Source organism: Camelina sativa, chromosome 16 (genome assembly GCF_030686135.1).
Source record: "Camelina sativa cultivar CO46 ecotype springtype chromosome 16, ASM3068613v1".
In the NCBI taxonomy this organism is placed as follows: Eukaryota; Viridiplantae; Streptophyta; class Magnoliopsida; order Brassicales; family Brassicaceae; genus Camelina; species Camelina sativa.
The window spans coordinates 15,107,374-15,131,938 of NC_141895.1; the positions used below are offsets into that span (position 1 = coordinate 15,107,374).

General features: G+C 31.6%; 3 protein-coding genes and 1 long non-coding RNA gene across 13 annotated transcripts; 3 read left to right on the forward strand and 1 right to left on the reverse strand.

Annotated features, from left to right (window-relative positions):
• Positions 1-2,242: 2,242 nt before the first annotated feature.
• Positions 2,243-6,305, forward strand: LOC109129598 (uncharacterized). 9 transcript variants are annotated; one of them, XM_087493442.1, is made up of 9 exons: positions 2,265-2,542; positions 2,980-3,098; positions 3,224-3,349; positions 3,431-3,502; positions 3,597-3,785; positions 3,872-4,051; positions 4,191-4,263; positions 4,349-4,412; positions 5,977-6,305. In XM_087493442.1, exons 5-8 carry the CDS (start codon positions 3,767-3,769, stop codon positions 4,380-4,382), a joined length of 306 nt encoding a protein of 101 aa, XP_087349568.1. In that variant the 5' UTR covers positions 2,265-2,542; positions 2,980-3,098; positions 3,224-3,349; positions 3,431-3,502; positions 3,597-3,766; the 3' UTR covers positions 4,383-4,412; positions 5,977-6,305. The 9 variants fall into 9 exon arrangements, 7 of the variants coding, with proteins under 7 accessions (XP_087349567.1, XP_019093587.2, XP_019093588.2 ...); XR_015585412.1 differs by lacking the exon at positions 3,224-3,349 and having other exon boundaries at positions 2,243-2,542; positions 2,977-3,098; positions 3,597-3,682; XR_015585411.1 differs by lacking the exon at positions 3,224-3,349 and having other exon boundaries at positions 2,243-2,542; positions 3,597-3,682.
• Positions 6,306-6,993: 688 nt separating this feature from the next.
• Positions 6,994-7,731, forward strand: LOC104753604 (uncharacterized). Its single transcript, XM_010475833.2, has 2 exons — positions 6,994-7,279; positions 7,505-7,731. Exons 1-2 carry the CDS (start codon positions 6,994-6,996, stop codon positions 7,729-7,731), a joined length of 513 nt encoding a protein of 170 aa, XP_010474135.2.
• Positions 7,732-14,306: 6,575 nt separating this feature from the next.
• Positions 14,307-15,647, reverse strand: LOC104750405 (copper transport protein ATX1). Its single transcript, XM_010472196.3, has 3 exons — positions 15,397-15,647; positions 14,861-14,936; positions 14,307-14,697 (listed from the first exon to the last, which is right to left on the reverse strand). Exons 1-3 carry the CDS (start codon positions 15,403-15,405, stop codon positions 14,552-14,554), a joined length of 231 nt encoding a protein of 76 aa, XP_010470498.1. The 5' UTR covers positions 15,406-15,647; the 3' UTR covers positions 14,307-14,551.
• A 4,286-nt stretch (positions 15,648-19,933) lies between these two features.
• Positions 19,934-22,839, forward strand: LOC104750406 (uncharacterized). Of its 2 annotated transcripts, XR_015585370.1 has the most exons (4): positions 19,947-20,308; positions 20,411-20,498; positions 20,646-21,187; positions 22,164-22,839. It is a non-coding gene; the product is annotated as an uncharacterized LOC104750406 (long non-coding RNA). The 2 variants fall into 2 exon arrangements; XR_002035903.2 differs by lacking the exon at positions 22,164-22,839 and having other exon boundaries at positions 19,934-20,308; positions 20,646-21,296.
• The last annotated feature ends 1,726 nt before the right edge of the window (positions 22,840-24,565 follow it).

A 24,565-nucleotide genomic window follows, 5' to 3' on the forward strand; every position in this document is an offset into this window, starting at 1 on the left:
GCTTGGACTTAACAAGGGTTATTGAACATAACATTGAACACAAAATTTTTTAATATTTTTTCTTCCTAAACAAGTAGAAGGGGTTTTACAGTCACATAGAAATCTATGCGGATTGCGGGTTTTAGTGGATAAGCCTATGCGGGTCGCGGGTTTAGCGGCCAAGCCTATGCGAGTAGTAGCAAGACCATGTAGATTACAAATCAAACAAGCTAAAATGGATGCAGACTGATACATTTGACATAATAAACACAAAAATAATAGACAGAATGATATATAAGTTTAAGAAAGTGTGATATATGTCAAATATACCATGCATCAAAACCTAACAGAAACAAAAAATATTTGATTTTCATTTAATACACACAATATATAAAACATTTTATTTTACTCTTTGACTTAGACACGAAAGGCAAAGCATTCATAAATATAATATATCTAACAAAATAAAAGAAATAATATTATACGGCGGATTCAAACATAGTTTAAAAAAATATGGACAAAGCGGCGTATTCTTATATTGTCATGGTCGGTGCATGCTTTACTATACGAGTTCAACGAACTATACCAAACAAGATAAGAGTTCATGTTGTTAGTGTTAAGATCGGTTCCCACGATTTACTATGCAGAGATATATATAGTACCAGACTAAAGCTCGATCTGTATATATATATATATATATATATTGTCCACTACATATATGCCAGTGAATTAACGTGATGAACTGAAAGTATATATGTTACATATATGCGAGTGAATTAACATGATGAACTGAAAGTATATATGTACTTGTACAATAAAACTTTGAAAAGAAAACAAAATTCCTTTCTATTATATGGGAGGTAAGGGCACTTCCAACCCTATTCTATTTTAGAGTCAAATCTCTATATAGAACAACATTTTCTCCATGTTGCTCTATATATAGAACAAATTTATTCTTACCTTTATTTTTTTACACTAACTCATGCTCTATTTTAGAGTTACTCTATTTTAGAGAAAAAAAATAGAAATATACATTGGAGATATGCACACATTTTAACACCACATTCATTCCCACAAGCATTATATATATATATATATAATGGCATTCTTTTGGAACTAATTACATTATAATATGGTATAAGAAAATATACACTAATTAAAATTAGTGATGAAAAAGTAACATATGTAACTTGTATATATATATATATATATATATATACTAAATTTTAACCCGCGGTACACCGCACGACAATATTTTTACAACAAAAAAAATTAACTTTTAAAAAATTGTATTTGTTTGTTAATTTTGTTTCTTTTGTTTAGTGTTTAAGATTGTATAATTGTATTTTAATTGTTAATTATAAAATTTGATCAGTTCTATACCGCAGACACGCGACAATTATTTAGTTTTATTCATATTTTATACTAATATTACGTTTGTAACGTATCGAATTTCTTATGGTTATAAAAATAGAAATTTTTACTGATTTTTAGATTTAACCCGTGAAAGAATTATTCTTACATTATTATATTTTTAAAGTTTTAGTGTTTTTAAATTTAATCCGTAAGTTTAAAGTTATTTAGATTTAACCGTGAAAGAATTATATCCATAAAAGTTATTTTGCAGTATACCGCATATTAATTTATATTATAAATACTCTAATTTATTAGATTTAACCCATGAAATAATTATTTTTTGTATTTTTTATCAGCATATTAATAACCATTAAAGTTTTAATTGTTCATATGAAAAAATATAGTTATTACTGAATATTAGAGTTTTTAAAAGAAGAAAATATTGTATAAATATTTTTGGCATATGTTATTAAATGTAATAAATTTCTTAATATATAAATTGTTTTAGGAAATTATAAACCAAATTTGTAGAGACATTTTAGGAATCTAATTGATTCTGTTTGTATATGCAATTTTTTAAAGATTAACTTTGTAAATAAGTATAACTTAAAGGAAACCAAATGTACTTCAATTTATAGAAACATCATAGGATAATATTATTTAGTTTTATTTATTATAATTTGAGAAATCTAAGGAATCAATCCCTAAAACCATTTCCACTGGCAATTACTCTCAGTGATACTCTTGCAATTGGGCCTCAAAACTGTATTAAAAATCTGTATTTTAGTCCATTAAGCTGAATATCGTTTCTTTCGGAAGCATTTGGAGCAACTCAAGAGAAACATTATGTGGCTAAATATGATTGGATGAATCATAAATATAAAACCTAATTTTCTTTTATTTCCCTATTTTCTTTTCTTTTGTTTCCCGACACTGTCTCTCTCTTATCTCTCGAGAGAGTCGGCGACACAAACTACGAACAACCGGAAATCAGTGGATTCACCGGGAACCATCAGATTTTGCCGGCTAAAACTGGAGGGTTTTGGTTGAGGAAGAAGATGCCCACTTCGATCGACTTAAACCGGAAGACTTGACGCTTCTGTTCTCACGACGATGAACCTCCTTATGCAACAACGACGACGGCTTAGTCTTCTGATGGCGTAAAGCGGACGGCGAGATCCACTGGGAGACGAATCGGACAGAGAAGGTTTGTCTTCTCATCTCTTACTTATTGCATGTTGTTAATGTTAGGGTTTAGGATTAAATTCGATATGATTGTGAGATTTTTTAATGTTTGATGTTGGTTTTGAGATTTGTTTGGAGGGTTTACTGGTTTCGGCTAACTCTTAGATAGATTCTCTTGGCTAATCTTGGTATTGTAGATCTTATGTTCGGAATCTTTGATATGTTCTTGCTGATTTAGGTGTTGTGATGTTTTGTTGTTCATCAGAGTTTACTCGTAGGAACTGTTCTGATTCGTCTTCTATTGTTGTTTCTTTTTGTTTATACACAGAAAACGAGTATTGTAGGATTGAAAGAACCAGTTTTTGTTTTCAGTGGTACAATCCGTAGTTATACTATATCAGAATTTGAATTTTGTGGCCAAAGATGCTTAGTTTATGAAACCCTTGTTGTGTGAAGAAGTATTTTGGAGCAATGGAGACTGATAGAGAAGATGGAAGAACATAAGCATCAGCTTAGACCACTTGCTTGTTCCCGTAACATCCTTCATCGTCCTCATGGTTCTGCTAGCTGGTCGCAAGGTACTTGTTGTTTCTTATTTGTTTGATAACATATATCAGCTTTCTCAATATCTCTTAGATGAGTACTTTTTGAATGGGATTGATGGAACTTTCTAATGGTTATGCTTCTCGTTTTTTTGTTTCAGGAGATACAAAAGTTTTAGCTGATATATGTTATAAATGACTCGAATGCTATAGAGAAGATGGACTCAAAAATGACTCGAATGCTATAAAGAATGAACCTTTAGATCTTAGTTTGATTAGTAATTTAGGTTATGGGGATTCTTATTTGACTATGATTTCTTTTGATTTCGTTAGTTTTGATGTGAATGGTTTCTATGTTATATTTGCAGGTTTTATTAGACAGAGAGGTATCATGGACTTTCGAGGAAATGTATCTGACGAAACAAACGTTTCAAGTAAAGGTTAATACTTTTTTACTCTTTGATGAAATTTTTTCTTAGATTTTTTGTGTTTATTTCCAGAGTTTCTCAATCATTCTTGTTTATGGATTGTCAGCGATACGAAGGAAGGTGAAGAACACTTTGGCCATAGCGTTAACGAAATATAAGATTGGAAGTTATAACTTAGTTGACCTTGATAAGGTATTAAATGATGTATACTGCTCTTTTTGACCGGTTTCTGCTTATTACGATATTAGGAAGGAATTGGTGAGAAGCCTTAATGATATGACTGTTGATATTTATGGTAATCTAAGATTTCTTTTTATCTTATTTAGCTTGACTGATAACGAATGTTAGCAGAGGTTTTTATTTATTTATCTTGTTCATTAGGTGATTCAGAAGAGAAGAGCCATGTCCTTGAGGCGTATGGGTCTTTTGTGATGGATATGTATACCTCTCAGAGTGATTTGGATGTGTCTATTAACTTTGTTAACGGAACATCTGAAGTTACTCGTGAAAAGAAGATCCAGATACTTGAAAGATTTGCTGAAAAGCTCCGCTCTTTGGAGGGTATGATATTTTTTATTCCATTCTTGTTGCTGATTCCATTATGAGAAATGACATTATTGATTATTACTTAATAGAAGCTGTTAAGGTATATGCCAACTCCCATTATTGTTTTTTTATATAACCTAAACTTCTTTTGTAGGAGAAGGGCATGTTAGGAATGTTGAATCTATGGAACCTAAAGCAGGAACAAAGAAGAAGAAAATGCTGAGAAGGTAAGTCGTAAATGCAGTTTTAGTTCAATCATGTCTTGATGTGGCTTCGTTTGTTGAGTATGTGGTACAATTGATTGTTTTTTAGATTCTCTTACTTGAGAGTGCAATCATCAACTTGACATTGGGAGTGGATTCTCTTACTTGAGAAGGTATGCTCCCTTCATGTCCCGTATCTTGTTTTTTTTTTTTTTTTTGTGATATCATTTTAGTTTTTTCCATCAATTTTGTTTGTTTTTTTTAATCAAAAGAAATTGATATTTGATTTGAATCTCAGAACGAAAAAGATTTATTTGAAAATATTTATTTAAATTGATATTTGATTTGAACCCATAATGATTGAAATTGAAATTAGTCTTGACTTTAAACCCACCTTTTGGAATACTTTTTTTGAAGCCAAATATTTTCTGAAAAAAGCAAAACAAGTGTCTATTCAAAGAGATATACTGAAAAGTATATCTATTGTACTAATAAACACTCTTTAACTTTAAACAAACCTTGACCTCAATATAAACCTTCTATGTTAAACACTAACCTACACCATTACCCTTTTCTCTACAACACAATCAATGGATTCTACAAACCCTTTTGGTTTTCAACCGCCTCATTTCATGGATCTTTTGAATTCTCAAAAAAACTCAAACGTTTATGATAATTCTGCACAGACCTCTCAGCCTGTCCAATTTAGATCTCCATTCTCTTCTCAGCCTATCCAATTTAGCTCTCCATTCTCTTCTCAACCTATTAATCTTAGCACCCAATCAGAATCTGAAGACTGTATTGAAGTTACAGTGGACGACAATGAAGAAGATGGAGGCAGAGGAAGTAGGAAGAGGTGGAGTGCACATGAGGATATCAACCTCATAAGCGCCTGGTTAAACACAAGCAAGGATCCAGTTGTGAGTAACGAGCAGCGGTTAAATAGCTTCTGGGTTAGAGTCGCTGCCTACTACAAATCAAATGGTGGAGGGACCGGTTCAAACGGTCGAGGGGCTAGTCAATGCTAGGCCAGGTGGAGCAAGATAAACCATCAAGTTAACAAGTTTGTTGGATGTTACACACAAGCTAGTACTAGAAAGAAGAGTGGAGAATCAGAAGACGATGTGATCAAATTGGCGCATGAGATTTACATGAACGACATCAAAAAACCATTTATTCTAGAGCATTGCTGGAGGGAACTGAAGCATGATCAGAAATGGATCATGGAGGAATGTAGTTCTAAGAGGACGAAGCTACAATCAGACGGAACATACTCGTCGAGTCCAGCCAATGATGGAGCTGAAATGAGGCCTTCGGGGGTTAAAGCTGCTAAGAAAAAAGGGAAGAAACTGGCCTCAGTGAGTATTGATGTTGAAGATGGTTCGGTGGAAAGTTAGATCGGATCATAGCAATGAAAGATCAAGAACAAGCAGCTAAGGAGAGACACGCCAAGATGAGATTGCTAGACAGCCTGATTAACAAGGGTGAACTAACACCCGCTGAAGTTATACTTAGGGACAAACTGGTTGATCAAATGGTGGCAACCATCTAGGTTATATTATCTTCACTTGTCTTGTTTTAACTCTTTTGTGTTTAATTATTGATGATGTGTTGTGTTTTAACTCTCTTGTTCTTGATCCTTGTTGTGTTTTAATTATTGATGCTGTGTTGTGTGATATATGATGTGAAGTGATATTTAACTCTTTTGTGTTTAACTGTTGTTGTCTTTTGTTGCAGGTTTTTGCGGAGACATGAAGATACTTCGATGTCACGTGAAGGGAAACAAGTAGCGAGTGCAATATCTAAAATAGGCAATCCGTGAATGTTCTTGTCTGTTAGTGTCTTTTAGTATGGCTTTTAGTAGTAGAATCCCGTGAATGTTGCTTCTCTTTCGGATCTGTGTTGTGGTGTTTAGTCCACCTTTTGTAAGGTTTGTAAGACTTTTCAACCCGTGAATGGGTGTTGATTTGGTCGAATGCTTGTATCTCAACCCGTGAATGGGTTTTGTTTTTGTTTGGTTTTGTGTCTAATTCTAGGTCTATATATTGAAGATAACTTCTACTTCATTGTTCTCCATTCTCCGATTGTTTCTTCTTTCATTTCTTTTCTCTTCATTGCTTCTTCTTTAATATTCAAAAGCAAAAAAAAAACAGTACCAAAACACTACCGATTCCAAAACCAAAACAAAAACAAGTTTACTTCTACCCTTACTTCAAAAACAATTTCATTAGTTTATAAACCAAACTGTCCATAAGACACATAACAATCTCAAAGTGTCAAAAATGTCTAATTGGAGTTCTGATCAAGACGTTGATGAAATGGTGGAGGAGGAGGTTGATAGTATAGTAAAGAGATTCAATACCACTACACTCACCCAGAAGTACCAGCAGCTCCAATATTCCATAGAGTGCACATCAATAGAGACCGCGAATAAGGCCACAACCAGTTGTGGAATGATTATTTTAGTGATAATCCGACATACACCCACGCTATGCTCTGCTGTCGTTTTAGAATGAACAAACCATTGTTCATTCGTATTGTTAATACTATTGAGAATGGAGTCCCATACTTCAGACAAAGACGAGATGACTACTGGATGAATATTTACGACTAGCTGAAACAACCGCCCACAAATGCCTTGAAAAATTTGTAGAGGGAATTATAAATCTTTTTGGAGACGAGTATCTCAGAAGACCTACAGCGGAAGACCTCCAACGATTATTGAATATTGGAGAACATCATGGTTTCCCCAGAATGGTAGGGAGCATAGATTGTATGCATTGGGAGTGGAAGAATTGTCCAACTCCATGGAAAGGACAATATTCACGTGGATCTAGAAAACCGACAATCGTACTAGAGGCTGTGGCATCCCAAGATTTATGGATTTGGCACGCATTTTTCGGACCACCAGGTACGTTAAATGATATCAATGTTTTGGAGCGCTCATCGGTGTTTGATGATATCCTAGAGGACCGAGCTCCGAGAGTTACATATGTTGTCAATGGACGGCAATACAATATGGCGTACTACCTCACTGACGGTACATATCCCAATTGGGCAACTTTTATCCAATCCATTACACTTCTTTGTGGCCGAAAAGCAAAACTCTTTGCTCAATATCAAGAAGCATGCCGGAAAGATGTAGAGCGTGCATTTGGAGTCTTGCAAGCTCGATTTGCAATCGTGAAGAATCCCGCACTTTTTTGGGATAAAAGAAAAATAGGGAAAATAATGATAGCATGTATCATATTGCATAACATGATAGTCGAAGACGAACGATATGACTACAATTTCTACTATCCATTAGAGTTCCACCACGGAGAAGGAAGCAGAACTTCTCATGTCGATTTATCGTTTTCTACAGATATGGCAACAAATCTAAATAACATGATGGGCAATCGAAATGACGTTCGAGATACACAAATGCATGATCTTTTGAAAAAAGACTTGATTGAGCAAATCTGGCAAAAATTTGGTTCAACCCAACAATAAATCTTATTCCAAATTTTGTAAAATATGTTTAATATTTTTAATTTTGTATCTTATGTTTAATATTCCGAATTTTGTAAAATATGTTTAATATTCCGAATTCTGTAACATTTTATTGTTTTCTATTTACTGTAATATAAATAATATAAATAATATAAATAATTTTTTTATTTATGATAGATTAGTAAAATTTGATAATTAATTAACAAATAATAAAAAAATATTTAAATGATGAGCAACCTTCATTGGAGTACTCTAGTGGAGGGATGATTTTGGTTAAGTTTTAAGTGGATTACTTTAATTATTTTAGTATTAATTTTATGATTAATTAATCTTTGAGTAACTTGAGTGGGTTGCTGGAGTAATGATGCTCTAAGTACCTCAAATCAAGTAATGTAGATGACTAAATCTACATTTTATAATCAAAATATGTAAAGCAAAAATTTCTATAGAAAGTCTATACAAACAAGATCTCCAAAGATAGTTTTGGTGATTTTATGAGATTAAGGCTCCTATTGGTAACCATTAGAAGAACAAAAAGAAAAATAATAAAAAGAACATGGAGAGTGGAATAAACAGTTTTTGAGGAATGAAAGGAAAATCTGCGAACAAAATAATAAATGGTAACCAAATAATAAAAATGTTTTTAAAAATATATTAAATATTAAATAAATAAAATTTCAATGATAATTCTAATATTACTTTTAATGTATATATAATAAATTTTACATTTGATTTCAAAATAAAATTTGTAAATTAAATTTAAAATATGTCATATTAAATACTAATAATTAATTTTAACCTACAAGAAAATTTTAAAAGTAACTTAAAATATTTTTCGTTTTTATTTACAATATAAATATGAGTCTTATAAATTTATTTTACTATTCATACATGTTTAATAGAGCCTCAAAATTAGTTTAACATAAAATTCATATCAAAAAAAAAATTTCTGTCAATACAATGTGAAAATATGAAAATTCCTTTATTACAAAATTAAATATTATAAATAAAACACATTTTTTATTTATTTTAAAATAAAAAAAAATGAATTTTTATATTTGTTTTTTTTTTGTTCCATTTGTTCCTCATCAATTTTGGAGAGGAACAGTTTTGTTCTATTGTTCCTTATTTTTTAAAAAATGTAGAGGAATGTAGAGGAAAATATATTACTTTCAAATGGTAAAAAATTGTAGAATAAAAAGGACGTGACATTCTTCCTCATTCTTTTCTTAAATATTGGTCACCAATTGGAGCCTGAAACTTTAATGGGTAGAGCTGTTTTTGGAAAAATTGGAATGTATAGATATTGTTAAGATTTTATGACCATAAATGTAACAAATGTTGGTCGATTTAAGAAAGTTTAGTATTTGAGTTTCTTTACAATGTTATTTATGGAATTTTTTTAGGGGTTAATGTTATAAATAAAAATTTAAATAAACAAAACTTAAAGGGTATAACACAAAATGTACTTCAAAAATATTAATATATATATAAATAAGATAATTAGTCAATCTTAAAATTGATGGTTGCAATTGTTTTGATATACAGTTACCAAACTTTAAGGTCAGGAGTTAAAATTATTAAATATACGATCAAAAGAACTAGTATATATATGCTTATGTATAAACTATGAATATATATATATATATATAAGAATTAACCAACTTTGCTACTATAGTACTTATAACATACATATATTTATAGTCAACTAACGTAAAGTTACATATATATATATATATATATATATGCTAATATAAATAGTCAATGGCATATATATTGGTACGTATGATCCGTTTGTTTCACATAGCTCTTAATCCACTATCAATATACAGGACCCATAGTTTAACGTCGAATTGTTATTGGCTAATCTAATATCGTAATTGTGTGTTTGTGTACGTAAGTTGGTAATTAAGTTGTACATATTAAGGAAGTGGAGATAGGTGGAGAGACATAACTGGATGGGGCAGGCAGATAATGATGATAATGTCTTCCATAATGGCCCATCCAATATCTTTTTATCGTGACACATGATATCCTCTCACCAAGTTCCTTGAATACGAATTTAAAATTATCTTAAACAAGAATAATATAGGATCAAAATAAATGAAAAATATATATATATATACCATAATATAAATATGTCATATAAAATTTGTGTATCAAAGTACAGTACATTTCATATACTCTGCTGAGTGATGAACACTCACGTAACCATTTCACCTTTTTGGGTATAATATAAATTAAAAGTTTGATCTTATAATAGTCGCATATACTTTTTTTGTCAACTGATATTATAAAAACTTACAAGGATACATGATGGATTATAACTTCGCCGACGGAAAAGAAGGATATCCCGGAATCTAAAACCTATAAAAAGGAAATTAAACTGGCAAACACATAGATCAGAAGTTTCTGGAGACATAAAACGATACTATAGTAAAAATTACAAAGTAGAGAAATAAACCCAAAAAAGAGGATGAACCCTTAAAATAAAGAAATAGACAACAAGGCAAAACCCCTTACACAATACACTAGTCTTAGCATTCAAGATAACTCTTTTCACGACCCACTTGGATGAGAACTACCAAGGATGCCCACGGCCAATCCCAAGCTAAGAACAACCAACTCCTATTAAGAAGAGAACCAATCTCTAGAAACATAACCAAAGACTTCATAACCCGGCAATCAAAGACTCGAAACGCTTCCGAATGCGACGATGACGAAAAACAGCGTCCAGAATCATCTGTGAAGAAGCCTTACCAAAAAGCAGTCAGATCTGCAAAGCAAGGACAAGGAGCGCAGCCTAACCTATCGATAAAACTGAACTCAAAAGAGCACGATGATGGAACGAAGAAGTTATCAGCCACAACGAAACAAACAACCAAGAGAAGAGCCAATTTCGGACAACTAAGAATAGCATAACTTCTAACACACCGAAGCCTAAACTTAGAAAGGGAAACAACCTAAAGGGAATCAAAGACTTGAACAGTAGACCAAGGGTGATGGACGAGACAATGGTTGGGCGGATAAAACGCAAACGCAACCAAACAAACCAAGCAGCTTCAAACAATGAGAAGCACATGAACGGAAGCAAACAAAGGGAATGATCAAGAGATATATCATTCTTCGAGTCGTACTGTGGAGCTGCTAGCTCCAGAATTAAAACCATCAACTTGAAAACACACAACCCAACAAAGACCGCTCCTACCGCAATGACAAAACCCAAGATCAAAACTTTAACCAAATCACAAGACTCCCCAATCAAGGGACAAACTTCAACGACATCTACAACACTAAACACTTAGACCTAGCTAAACGGAGCAGGTGAAGGACGGGAAAGTCAGCTTACTCAAACAGGAGACAACAAGAACCCATGGCCACAGAACCGAGAAGCCACACCTAAGAGATCAAGACACCACCGGATCTGACAAAGGCAAAAGAGGGTTCTCCTGAAACCGCCGGAGGAGGATGAAACAAACGGTCAAAAGACCGTCAAACAACCATCACAGTGATGACCGTATCATTCGCTGAGCTTCTAACCACACCATCGATCCACCAGATCTAACGAGGCGACACAAACGAAGGCAAAAACAAACAAAAAACAGAACAACGGGCCCTCTCATAACTACGGTGAGGAGCACCGATTATCGGAGAAGACAGACGGAGTTTGATCTTTTGGGCGATAGCTAGGGCGAATTCGGGGGAGAGAAGAGAGAGGGTCGAGAAAACGAATGTATAATAGTATTAATCGTCCCATATACTAAGCATATATATTAATAAAGTTTATGTGAAAATGTGTCATTGTTAACCTCAGAATTGAATTGATAAATAATTTTTATTGAGATAGGTGAAATAGTAAAATGATCACCACCAAATAAATAACAAACAATTACTAAACGAGTTTGTAAAAATAAAATACAAAATTAATCATTTAAACACGGCGGCAGGATATATTGGATCCACAATCTCATGACACACAATATAAGTTTAGTTTGCTTTATAAAAAAAACATCTTTAATGATTCGGATTTTGTCAAAATGTTATACTAATCCAGACCCCCACATTAGAACTAGGTTGCATGATACTTGCATCTGTCTCCATAGATATGGAGTTTGTTACCTTTATACTCGTGAATGGAAGATTTGTAATAGAAGACATTGACTATTCTTAATCGAACAATATAATGGTATCATGGTATTGAGACAAAGTGCTCGAAGTTAGTTACTATTACAAAGTCTCCTGATGAGTAGTCAGTCTTCTTTCTCCAACCTTTATGACAAGTTTGGCTTGCTTTGAGCTTATTTTCATAATCTAAAACAATTATATGATAGGCTGATTAACGCTTCTAAATTAAGAATTGTTGATGTTTCTTTGTAAACTCCTTCGATTTGACAACCAATGGAAGAGTTTTCTTAATATATATATATATATATATATATTAGATAAGGGTCCGCACGATGTGTGGATTTTAAAATTGTTGAAGAAAATAAATCTTAAACCCTAAACAATTTTTAAAAAATATAAAAAGAAATTTTATTTCCTGAAGTAAATATATAAATAATTTTAGTTAGAGGAAAAAATTATATTTATATTTACCTTCATACACTTATTTATATTTTTATATTTAAAATATATTATAATAATTATTACAATAATCTAAAGTTAAATTATATCCCACCAAAACTTTTGTCAAATACTCATCATTACAAATATTATTAATGTCAAATTTCAAGAACATTTCACAACTTATTACAAAATATTTTACATGCAAAGAATTCATCAAAGCAACATATAATTAATAACCACGTTCAATTTTACTGTAAGTTTTACCGATAAAAATATGCTCTTACACCCAAAATTATTTTACTGTTAAAGTATGCTCTTTAGCACCACCTATAAAATGTTTTAACAATTTAAACAAATTTTATGTTATTTTACTTTCATTTTGGCATAATTTTAGTTCTTATAATTACTAAAATTGTTTTGTGACATAATTTTTCTAACCATGAATTTTTTAACTCCAAAGATATTTTGAATGAACAACTGGTGAAAATTATCTACTCGAGTACAATGATTTTATTACCAATCCAATAAAAATTTTGTATTGAGAAATTGAAAGAAAGTTCATATAACATAGTAAAAAAAAATGAATATTATAATCATGATGGTATAGATAAGTCTTAGATAATCCAGATATACAAAATAAAAAATTTATAAACAATCCAAGACATGGCATATGTCATAATCACGTTAAAGGATGGATGACCTGTTTACTCCGCATAAGTATCGTATTGTACCAAAACTACGACTTTGTCTCAAATATTCTCTAATATAAGTTCTCAACTTATTTCTTCCCGAATCAAAAGTCCTCATATATTTCTCTATATATCTGGGTTTAAACGGTTTATGAATCAACTCCGATAAAAAAACCACATAAATCCGGTTTGAAACCAATTTTAAAACGGTTTACCGTTCTAACTTCCCAAATTTCAAAATCGCTTCTCAATTACTCGATCAAGTAGCTTTTGTTTCAGTACCAGAATCATTGACATTATCCAGAAGAGAATACTGTAGATTTTGATCAGAAACATCAATCATCGACTAATCTTCGAAACTTATAACGCTACTAACTGTAGAATCACTTTTGGAACTTCCATCAGTGTCTCCATCCTCGATTAATTTAGCGGGTTTTATATACTTTGATTCCATTTCACTGCATATGATAGCTTCCATTGAAAAACCTGCACGAATCAAAGACCCACAATAGATCGGCAAAATTATATCAGCAAAAATCAATAATTTAGGCTTTCAATATAAATATGTAAATTTATGTAGATATAATAATGTTATGTTCTTAATTAGCTGTCCTATTACGTTTCAAAAATAATAATTCTTCTGACATAACTTATGTTATATCTTTTAGATTTGTTATTCTCTATTTATTGATTAATAATAATATACATGTTTAATAAATTATTTTTTTGTTTATACATGTCAAAATCTAATTGAGAAAACACTTACAATATAATTAGCATACAATGAAAAATATTTTACTTTTGTTAATTTTCCTTTTGATTTATGAAATTTCTTTTTAGATATAAACATATAAATTTTATATAGATTTAATGTTATTATCTTAATTAACTGTTTTGAAAAATAATAATTTTTGACACATGTCAACATCTTATCAATATACTTGATACGTGTCATGATCTTATTAATGGCTAATTCTGAAAACCCAACTTTATATAATAAGATATATATATACATAGTTGATAAATAAATGTCATATGGCTAATGGCTCAAGAAAAAGGTTTTACATAATGGACCTTAAAAAATGATGCTTCAAACAGAGCGGCCCACGCTATTCTATCTATCTATACCAAGCACCACAACATGAGACAATAGGTGCATAATCCCAAAAAGAAGAATCAAAATACACAGTTTTGCATCTCTTTTAGTTTTCGGCCAAGGCTTTATCAGATATGTTCTCTATGTTAAACCAACACTAAGCCCATCTATAGCTGCTTGTGCTTGTTTGGACAAAACTGAAGATAACATTGACACAGAACAACTAACGGTAATCTCAAATATTTTCATCGTTTGGTACATTGTCTCAAACTTGTTTGTTGCTAAACAAAACCGCGACCAGTGATAGGTAATGTATAGGAGGTCTGATAAAAACAAATGTTACAAAAAAGACAACAACTCAATGACTAAAACAGAAAAGGGGTAGCTCCAGAGATCAACACTCAACAGGACTCCACATAGATTTTATTAAAACAAAACAGAGACACATGAAAATGCTCTGCTTCTCTCCTTAGGCCTTGGCAGTTTCACCCTCGGTTTCCCAGAAAGCTGTTTTCTTTCCGGTTTTGGATACCGTCTGCAAAACAGCGTCCGGCTGCACGTTGCCTCTCACCGTCACTTTCTGCTCCTTTATATCCACATCAAACGACTCCACACCTGTATCAAAGAAAAACCAAGTGAAGAGATGATGTACATGCTTTTGAAATCCAAGCAAAAGACTGAAAACATTGCAGATTACGCGAGATTGACAATCTCAAAAATGCTTGAAAATGAGACAAACCATAACATCAATTAGCCAAAGAGAAAAGAAAAAACTAACCTTCCATTTTCCCAAGGACTCTTTTCACAGCTCCAACACATCCCTCGCATGTCATAGCCACTCTGAGCACAACGGTCTTAACTCGAAAAGAAACAGTAAAAATTAAACACACTTGTGTGCAACATTAAGATCAACGAACGAGACAAGGCGTAAAAAAGAACCTTTAAAACGGCTCTAGCCTACTCAAGAATCAGATTCAGCTAATAAAAGTGAACACAAGACACGACCAAACCCCTTTGTTCAGATTCACAGATCTATGTTCATGATCATATCTGTGTTCCTCACTAGTATTTTACCAAATCAAGTTCTCACGTCTAGTAATTTTAATAGATTTGATGCAACCACAGATCATTGTTACAGCAAAATACTCACAAATCATATCTAGATCGTTCGAACAGAGAAAGAATCCAAATAAGGTCAGACCCTCGATTGTAAAATTTGAAACCCTAATCGAATCACGATAAAGGAAAAATCTTTATAACAACCCAGAGATCATGTAACCGGAATTTCTTCTAAGAAAGAGCGATTGAAATTACCTGAGACATAGCTTTCGATTCAACCACAGTGAAGGCTTGTATTGTAAGAGAGAGAGAGAGAGATAAAAATGAGCTTTTTAAAACTAGTATCAATGATTTGTTAAATATTAATTAATTATTTAAAATAATAAAATAATTTTTAAAGGACAAAGAGATCATCAGACCTAGTTTAAAAATATCATCGCAGTAGTGAAAAGGCAAGAGCTGTGTGATTTAGCTTTTGGAACAAAGGATCACACATGAAAACAAACAATTCTTTCATTTTGTTAGAAACTAAGTTTTTACAAGGTTTCTTTTTAACTCGATTTTCTAATCATATTCTTTCTAGCATGTTTTGAATCTTCAAACTATTATTTCTTGAAGTTTAAGATTCAAACGTTAAGATCTCTCAATCTATGAAATGCTGATCTTTCTCAAACCAAGCCTCCTCTATTTATACTAATTGGACTTAGCCACACAATAAGCTAATTTCCAATTCTGTTCAAATTAGGAATTGTTAATTTCTTTTTTATAATTTAGGAAATTAACAATCTTCACAAAACTTCCTTTTATCTTTATTACAAGAAAGTCTTTAGTCTTCTAGAACCTTCTCCTTGCTTCTCGAGTCTTCGCTTGACCGCCTTAATAGATTTCCTTCTTGAACTTGAACCTGCTGATCCACATCTTGTACTACTTATGTCTTAGTACATCATCTATGTCAATATATGCATCTTCAATCTCCCCCTTTTTAACTTTATGCTCCTTCAAACATCCATGATCTATAATTTTTAGCAATACTAAACCTTCACACACAAAACTTATCAAAATTCTGATTGACAATCCTTCAAATTTTAACACAACAAAAACATCCCAAAAAGCCAAAGTCAAAATGCAAAAAGAAGTTCTTAGCGTTTAAAACAATCAAAACAACATACTAGCTTGATGCTCCCCGCAAACTGAGACATACTCCCCCGTAAACTGATCCTTCTCCCCCTGCTTGAAGAGTATACAAGTTAAAAACTAATCATAGCATCTTTGACATGGGATGATTCTGAGTCAAACGATGAACTACCCCAGAAAGAGTTTGTAGAACACGAGCTGTATCAATCAAAGCTCCATCAACAACCTCTGGATCATTCTGATCAACCAATGGAATACTTCCAAGTTCAACATTAAGATAATTTTGACCAGGAGATGCAGCAGGAGGTGTACCGGTGGAATATAAAAACTGGGACACTCAGGAAACTTAGTAGCATAAGTCTTTCCAGTGCAAACATCTCCTAAACAAATAACAATAATAATCAGTGAATATTATCATAATGATAGTTGGATCACATAATAAGCAATAGACTAATAGTAACGGATAACAGGATGAAAACAAAGAAATATATACTAACATATGAAACAAAGAAAATATAAGAAGTAACGGATCACATAAGAAGTAGCAAATAATAACATATATAATAACATTGGAGTAGTGAATTTTTTTTGCGTATTTGTTATGAAAAAGTGAGAAATGGATTCGGTGATATTAGCTGTTGTAAACTGAACGTATTTATAGTGTTTAAACTTTAAAGAGATCGTAGGGTTTTTTTGTGTGAATATGTACAGATAATCTTGGTGATCAAGTATACAATATCTTGAAAATATTACAATTTTGGAAGTAGTTATAATATATGCTAGTAATATAGTACGCCACTAATTATGAGTGTAGGTGTAGTATATCATGTTTCCTTTTCCTATTAAATCTCCATGTGTAGTTAACATATTGATAAGTAGAAGATTTGATGAGGGTATTGTAATTATAGTTAAAATATTAAATTATTTGAAGTATTAAAATAATTTAACATTATAGTAGTGAATTTCACATTGGAGTAGTGAATTTAACATTAAATAATATAAACAGCTAAAATAGAAAGACGGAAGTATGGCTAAAATCCTCATCATAAACAACAAATAAACATGAGATTTTTTTGTATGCCTATTTGAGTTGTTAAAAATATTGCAGAACAATATTCAGTTTCTAAAGGAGATATATACTGAAATAAATGTATTTCTTGCTTACAAAGTTATATATTTGCTAAAATTTGATTTTCTTAATTTGGATTATCGTGTTTATGAACGTTATCTTCGTCATAAGTATAATTGAGAATGTAATCTTTTGTTTCTCAAAGTCCCTCGATTTACATTCAACTATCATAAAGATGTATTAAAATAAGTTTTGAGCATTTATTCTCGATCTCTTAAATGATAGTGTCATGCTGTGTATGACAATAAACATAAATAAATTTGATCGATTAATATAGTTCCATTAATTGAGTTAAGTAGAAATGTTATTTTAGGAAAATCTGTAGAGGTTAATTAAGTAGAAATGTTATTTTAGAAAAATCTGTAGGGGTTAATTAAATAGAAATGTTATTTTAGGAAAGTGTGTAGGGGTTAATGTTGCAAAAAAACAAATTAAATAAAATAAATTTCAAGGGCATAAACCAAAATGTACTTCAAAAATGTTAATATAGATATAAAAAAATGTTAAATTAGGCCAAAACAGCATTTTAATTACTCTATAAAAAAGTTAAATTAACATAGGAAAAAGTCATAGAAAAGGAAATTAATCTTTAAGAAAAAAATCTTACTCCTAATACATATGGTTAATACATATGGCAAAAAATCTGCACTAATATTCATTATTGATTGGCATATTACTAATTTGATTATATTCAAATCCTAAGATCGGTAATTTGATATCTATATAATCTGGAGACAAAGGAAACTGTGATCAAATTGATTTGCATCGATTTGATTAATATTCTATTACATGCAAAAGGATGAAAGGGTTGAATGAGAGCATTCATCCAATTTTTGTTTAACAATTTGAGATGAAGAAGTTGGAAAAATTATTCAATTCATTTCAACCAAGAAAATTTAACAAATTATAAAGGAAATTTGTTTGAATGCTATTCAATCAATTTTGTTCAACCCATTGCAAGTAGTTCCACCTAATATATGCTAATACTCACACAAAAAAAATTCAGGGGCGACGACAATTGAACTATGAACAAAAAGTCAACCTATTTGAGTAATTTCGTCGAGCAATTGGTGAACAATCTAGGAAAGAGACCGGATATGAAATAAAAAAAATAAAAATAAAAAAAATCTAACTTTTTTCCCAAGAAGGGATCAAAATAGAAGAATTGAAGAAGAAGAGTTAGGGATTTGGTTGAAGAAGAAGAAAAAAAAAAGAACTCTTAATGTTTTTATAAAAAGCCTGAAAATCTCTTTATTTGGTTCAGGGCTTTATTTATTTTAACATCCCGTGCCCAACAGTGCAAACATGGGTATATGACTTTAAAATTCTGTAATAGGGCTTTTAACTCGAAATGTTTTAATAAAAGCCTTGTATTAGCCCAAAAATCTCTTTATTCATATAATTTACTTTTGATTTATTTAACCTTTAACCCTTTTTTAACATCCCTACATGTAACCCTAAAATTCAGAAAGTCTCTCTTGATAACTCCTCGTTGCAAAAATTAAACATGTCAGGTATTATTTTCCCGGAGCCCAACAGTGCAAACATGAGTATGATTTTCTTATCGATCTATCACAAATTTAATTAATAATTTTACTGATCTCTGATTATTTTTGTAATTATTTATTGGCTCTCCGCTTTGTCAAACCTCGCAGATATGCCTACACTTGTGATATGGGTTTTTGAGGATTGCTCAAAGATCCCACAAGTTTCCTTTTTTTTTTGACGTTTATAGGAAACTCGAGATAGCAAAGATGAATTCTTTTACTTAAAAACCTCTTATATATATATATATATATATATATGATTAAATATATAATCAATATGCCTATTGGATTATAGGGGATAGAAATGCAAAATTTAACACTGTGTTAATCAGCTTTCTTCTTTGGACGTTTGTACTGAGCGCCTTTCACCGCAAGACAGGAAATCCGGTGGTAATCCCGAGTAACGAAAACTTTGGACAAGGCACCAAGTTCTCTGATGTTCGTGCAACTTTGTTGAATAAAGGTTTCAGTGTTGTGGTAGTAAATACTTTGCTCAATTTGGATTAAAGCATTTCGCAACCCTGTTCTACTTGAATGGATGCTTGCTTTTATGATCGAGATCAAACAGTCTTTTTTGTATATGAATGCCTCTTCCTACTATGTGTACAAGTTTGCTATATATTAATCAGTATAATTTGGTCTGGTGTCTTAACCTTATTCAGTTTTTCTGAAAGAAAAAAAACGCATATATATGTGAGTTGTGTGGCTGAGGAGCTTTATGCAGCCAATACTTAAGCCTTGAGGCTGAATATATTCTTAATTAAATTCTTTGCCTCAGTAAGAGTTTATGTTCCCCATTCCATTTCCGACTCGCTTCAATTCCATTTCCGACTAGGCTTTTGATTCCATGCGTAGAGACATCAGCATTCTCAACAAAAGGCATATCATCAGAAACAGATTCGTAAACCTATTCAACAATTTTTTTTTTCTCATGAGTATAAATATATATATATATATATATATATATATGTTGATGGGAAATAGGAATAGAAAAACATTCTTTTGGGCTTTAGACAATATGGACATGGAATGGGGAGAAACCGAATAATTATCATTAGCAGTCTCAACATATATTGCTAGATAAAAGGCCACATGTTGGAAGACTAATCAAGAACGTTCCAACTCATCAACAAATACAAACTTTTGAGCTCCCAAAGATCCTTCATCATTTCCCTAGAAATTAGAGGCCTCTTTCTTTCTTTCTTTTTTTTTTTTTCTCTCACATTGTTTAGGAGAACCCACGGTAAGAGTATCCTCTCTCTACCGCTTCATATAACAAATATGTCCTCCAAAAACCAGGTTGACTTTTCTAGAGGAGGTAGCCAATCCGTGTCAGGAGGTAGCCAATTCGTATCGGGTAAAACAATTCCGTAACCAACCCTGTACATACATTCAAAATGCATAATTGTTCCTAATTCTGCCAAGTTGTTTGAGAGTACAATCATATTTGCTGGTGCAGGATTATCCAATGCCCACCCCAAAGCGTCCACTATCAGCGGAGTAGACTTCGCGAATGCACACCCTAGCTACCAAAAAATGTAACGCAAGTAAGAAAATAAATAATAAATACATAAACGTTGAAAAAGTAATGGAATTATATATATATATATATATATATATATATATATATATATTCATTCACCTTGCGGTATGAGACTGACTGAGATACCAGCATCATCGAACTTCTGTTGCAGTTCATCCGACAACGTATCAACGTAAGCCTTGATTGACACTTCCCCAAGATACTTCGCCTCCACGAGTTTTGCTTTGATTTTCTTCCCCATGGAAACAGGATCATCGGAACCAGAAGGGATTGGGTAATCCTCGACGTTCCATAAGACACATGTCTTACCATCTGCGAAAGGAGAACAGATACACAATTACGAGACTGGGAAATATTAAAATAAGATCATGATGAATACCATATAACAGATGAAAGATTATATTTAGATTTAGGTTATTGTGATCTTACGTACTTAACTACTTATGTATGAATCGAAGTCTGGTCCATATATACTATCGTCAGGTAACCGCGGATCACAATAACGCACCGGCGAATCAGGGTTAGCTTCGTCCGAGAACGACGGATCAGACATAGCTTCGTTGGAGAACGACGGATCAGAGATAGCTTCGTCGGAGAACGGCGGATCAGACATAGCTTCGTTGGAAAACGGCGGATCAGGCATAGCCAAAGATAAATGGGTGACGTGAAGTTTGGTTAATTATTTTCAAAAAGGTGAACAATTTAATATTAATTTTAATAGTGTAACTGTAAATAATTAACATATCTAAAATGTATAAATAATCTATTTTTGATTTTTTGAAAAATACTTCAAATCTTTTAATGGTGAAAATATTAAAAAACATTTATTTTGAAGAGATAAATAAATGACATAATTGGTAAAGTACACACATTTTCAACAAATAATTTGAAAAGTAAACATTTTGAAAACAAATTTGAGAAATTGACACTTTTCTCTTTTTTTCTCTAATGGAAAGCTCTATTAAAGAGGCATTTAGAAAATAACATTTTTAACATTTTTTGTTTCTTTATGTGAATAATTTGTTTTTTTTAAATGGGTCTAAAGTTATGTTTTAATTATGGATGAACTTTATACTTTTTATTTTTTTACACTTTTCCAAAATAATAACTTAGATAAAAAGCTAATTTTACAAATGAAGGTATCATTTTCTTAATAGATTTATGTGTTTTGAATTTTAGATGTGTGCTTGATTTTTGATAAATATCCTAAAACAGCACTAAAATAAGTTTTGTGGACAATCATATCACACATTTCATAAACTTCCCAAAATATCATTATTAGACACATTACAATATTTTAAATTAATTTGTAGAAATTTCACAAACTTCCCAAAATTTATAGAATTATTTTATCTGATAGTAAAAAAGAAAGAGGGGTTCTATAATAAAGAAAACGAGTCATTTCCCTATATTCTACAGTAGCTTCTTTAAAAACGGTATAACACACCCTAAAGGCATCTCTACTAGAAGATGCTAATCAAAAGTGTTGCGTTAAAAAATATATATAATAATAAGTGAGAAAAAAAAAATAGAGAATCGTTGTTTGAATTGCTTGCTCAAGAAACGTTGCTCATAACAAATGGCCAGATGTCAAATTTTAATGGTTACCATAAATCAAAAAATTAATAAATATATATATGATTAAAATAAACTCTTTTTTTTTTTAAAGCAACGTTGCAGCGAGTGGACTTGGCCTAATCGGCTTGGAATCACAGGTAGTTAAGGGCATTTTTTTTACTAAGCCTCCTTAATAGCCAAATTCCCGGTCATAGCAGCGACTAAGAGCGGCGTGAGGGGAGAATGGGATTACGTTTCCATCGGTATCAAAATTTGTTCAAGTGTCAGGTCGTTATAATAGTAGCTTCTTGACTATGTCTAGTTGCCCACAACTACAAGCTTTGAGCAATGGTGTCTCTAAGATGTCTAGACATCCATGACGTCAAAGCTTCTGGATTGTTATCTAGGAAGCCCCTTACACCTTCCAGGTTTCCATGGCTTATTGCTTTTGATAGAGGTAAATACTTGGAGTACTCATTCCTCACATGTTCTGCAAAACAAGAGAAGAGAAAAAGAGATGTAAGGTACAAATTTTAAATTTTGACAAATATGTGCTTTTAGTGAGGATCGACACCTGATCATGACCAACAAAATGAAGCTACTAGATTCATTTCTGGTTTTATTTGTACCAAAACAAAGTTACGTGCATATTCAGTAGTTATGATTGGTTTTGACTCCTTATGTCTTTGGATCTATCGATAGATGGATCCCAAGATATCTTAGGATCCATCAATATGTTTTGTAATGTCGGTTTGAGATCTATTATCAATTATAATCAGTTTAGCTAATTGCTTTGAATTTATTTTCACGATATTGAACATGGTCAAGGCCTCTTAATGTATATATATCTCAAAACTAATAAGAACTGACCTGATGATAGCTGAGAAGGCGAAACTTCTGGCCTAAAAGGAGGATTCCGGTAGGTTGGAACGGTTGTTCCGGAAAACACATCGACCGAACAATCTTGACTGTCCATTCCCTAATCCTCTTCCATAGGGTTGTCTCACATCCTTGTGGCAAAATTCTTTTGTAGAAACTAGGTTTCACACAATAAATTTGTTTGAAAGGGAAAACAAATTTAATAAAAACTCTCTCTAAAAAAATCAGATCTAAGCTTAAGAACAAAGGGAATAGAAAATCTCTTGGAAAACAAGCTAGGTTTTTGCTCAAGAACAAAGAAGAACTAAGGTTATTGTATTAATTTCTGGATGCTTTACAAGCAGAAGATACCCCTCTATTTATATGAATGCATTGATTACAAGATAAGTCTATTTTCCTCAAATCTCGGATTGAAAATATGGTAAATTTCATTTTTTGATGATCAAGTCGGACTTAGGGGACAGTCTCGGAGTTCGTTCGAATAACTTCGTCGGGCTTCTGCTTATAGGTCCGTTTAGCTGGCTCAAAAGGGATTCTCCGATTTAGTTAATGTGCAAAGTTACTCGGTTTACCTTTGATTTAGATCGATATGTCATGGGTGCTAAATCCTGCACCAACCCCTTTGTTTTTTTCTCACGTTCTCACACTAAATGAGAAAAGCTATGACTCACGTCAGTTCTTGGTTCAAGTCCTTAATTAATGAACTATTCACCTGTCTTTATTCCTAATGTATGAAATTATTGTACTATGAGCATTTATGAATTATGATTAAGAATTCGGGTAGTTATCAAGATTTGTTTGTCACATTTGAATTTATTTTTTACTTTGTACTGATTGTATTTATAGCATTTGTAGACATATTAATTGATGTAATTTGGGAACTTTATTCATTTCGTGCAAATATATACTCCTTCCGTTTAAGTTTATTTATATACTTTATAAGATTTTTTTTATTTCATTTTATTTGATTTTCTAAAGTTTCTATGTAAAATTAATGTCTAATTAGTATGTTATGATCATTTGTATTATGCACTTTTTTTTACTGGTTGACTTTTTTAAAAAGTATATGTTATATAATAATAATATATATGCTCAAATAACAAAATATTTATAATTTCTTAAACCATGTTTTAGTTAATAGTAATAGATAATATTTCTTGGTTTAATTATCGTTTATTTTTTATATTTCATTCTAGAATCGACTCCTTTTCATTTGATCAATCAATAATATTAATATAGCTAGTCTATTCCAAAAAATGTAAATAGTTGAGTTTTTATGTGAAATATCTGTAGTCGCGCATTATACATGTATTGTAGAATAATTTATACATACAATATATGAACTTATTTTTTGTAAAAAACTATAACCTTATACATGATGCAGTTTGGTTCATATACGTTGTAACAAATTATTATTTTGTAACCAGATTAATACATATAGTGCTAGATTTACTCATGCTACAGAGAAAACTGTATACATGTGGCAGAAGGATTTATACACTATGCATATATAGCCAGATAGGTTTACATTCTTAAAATAGGGGAAATTAATTACTAAATTTTCAAAAAAAATATGTATTACTTGTAGCATTATTTTATCTTCATTTCTAGTTTTGGTAGTTGCCAAAAAATCTT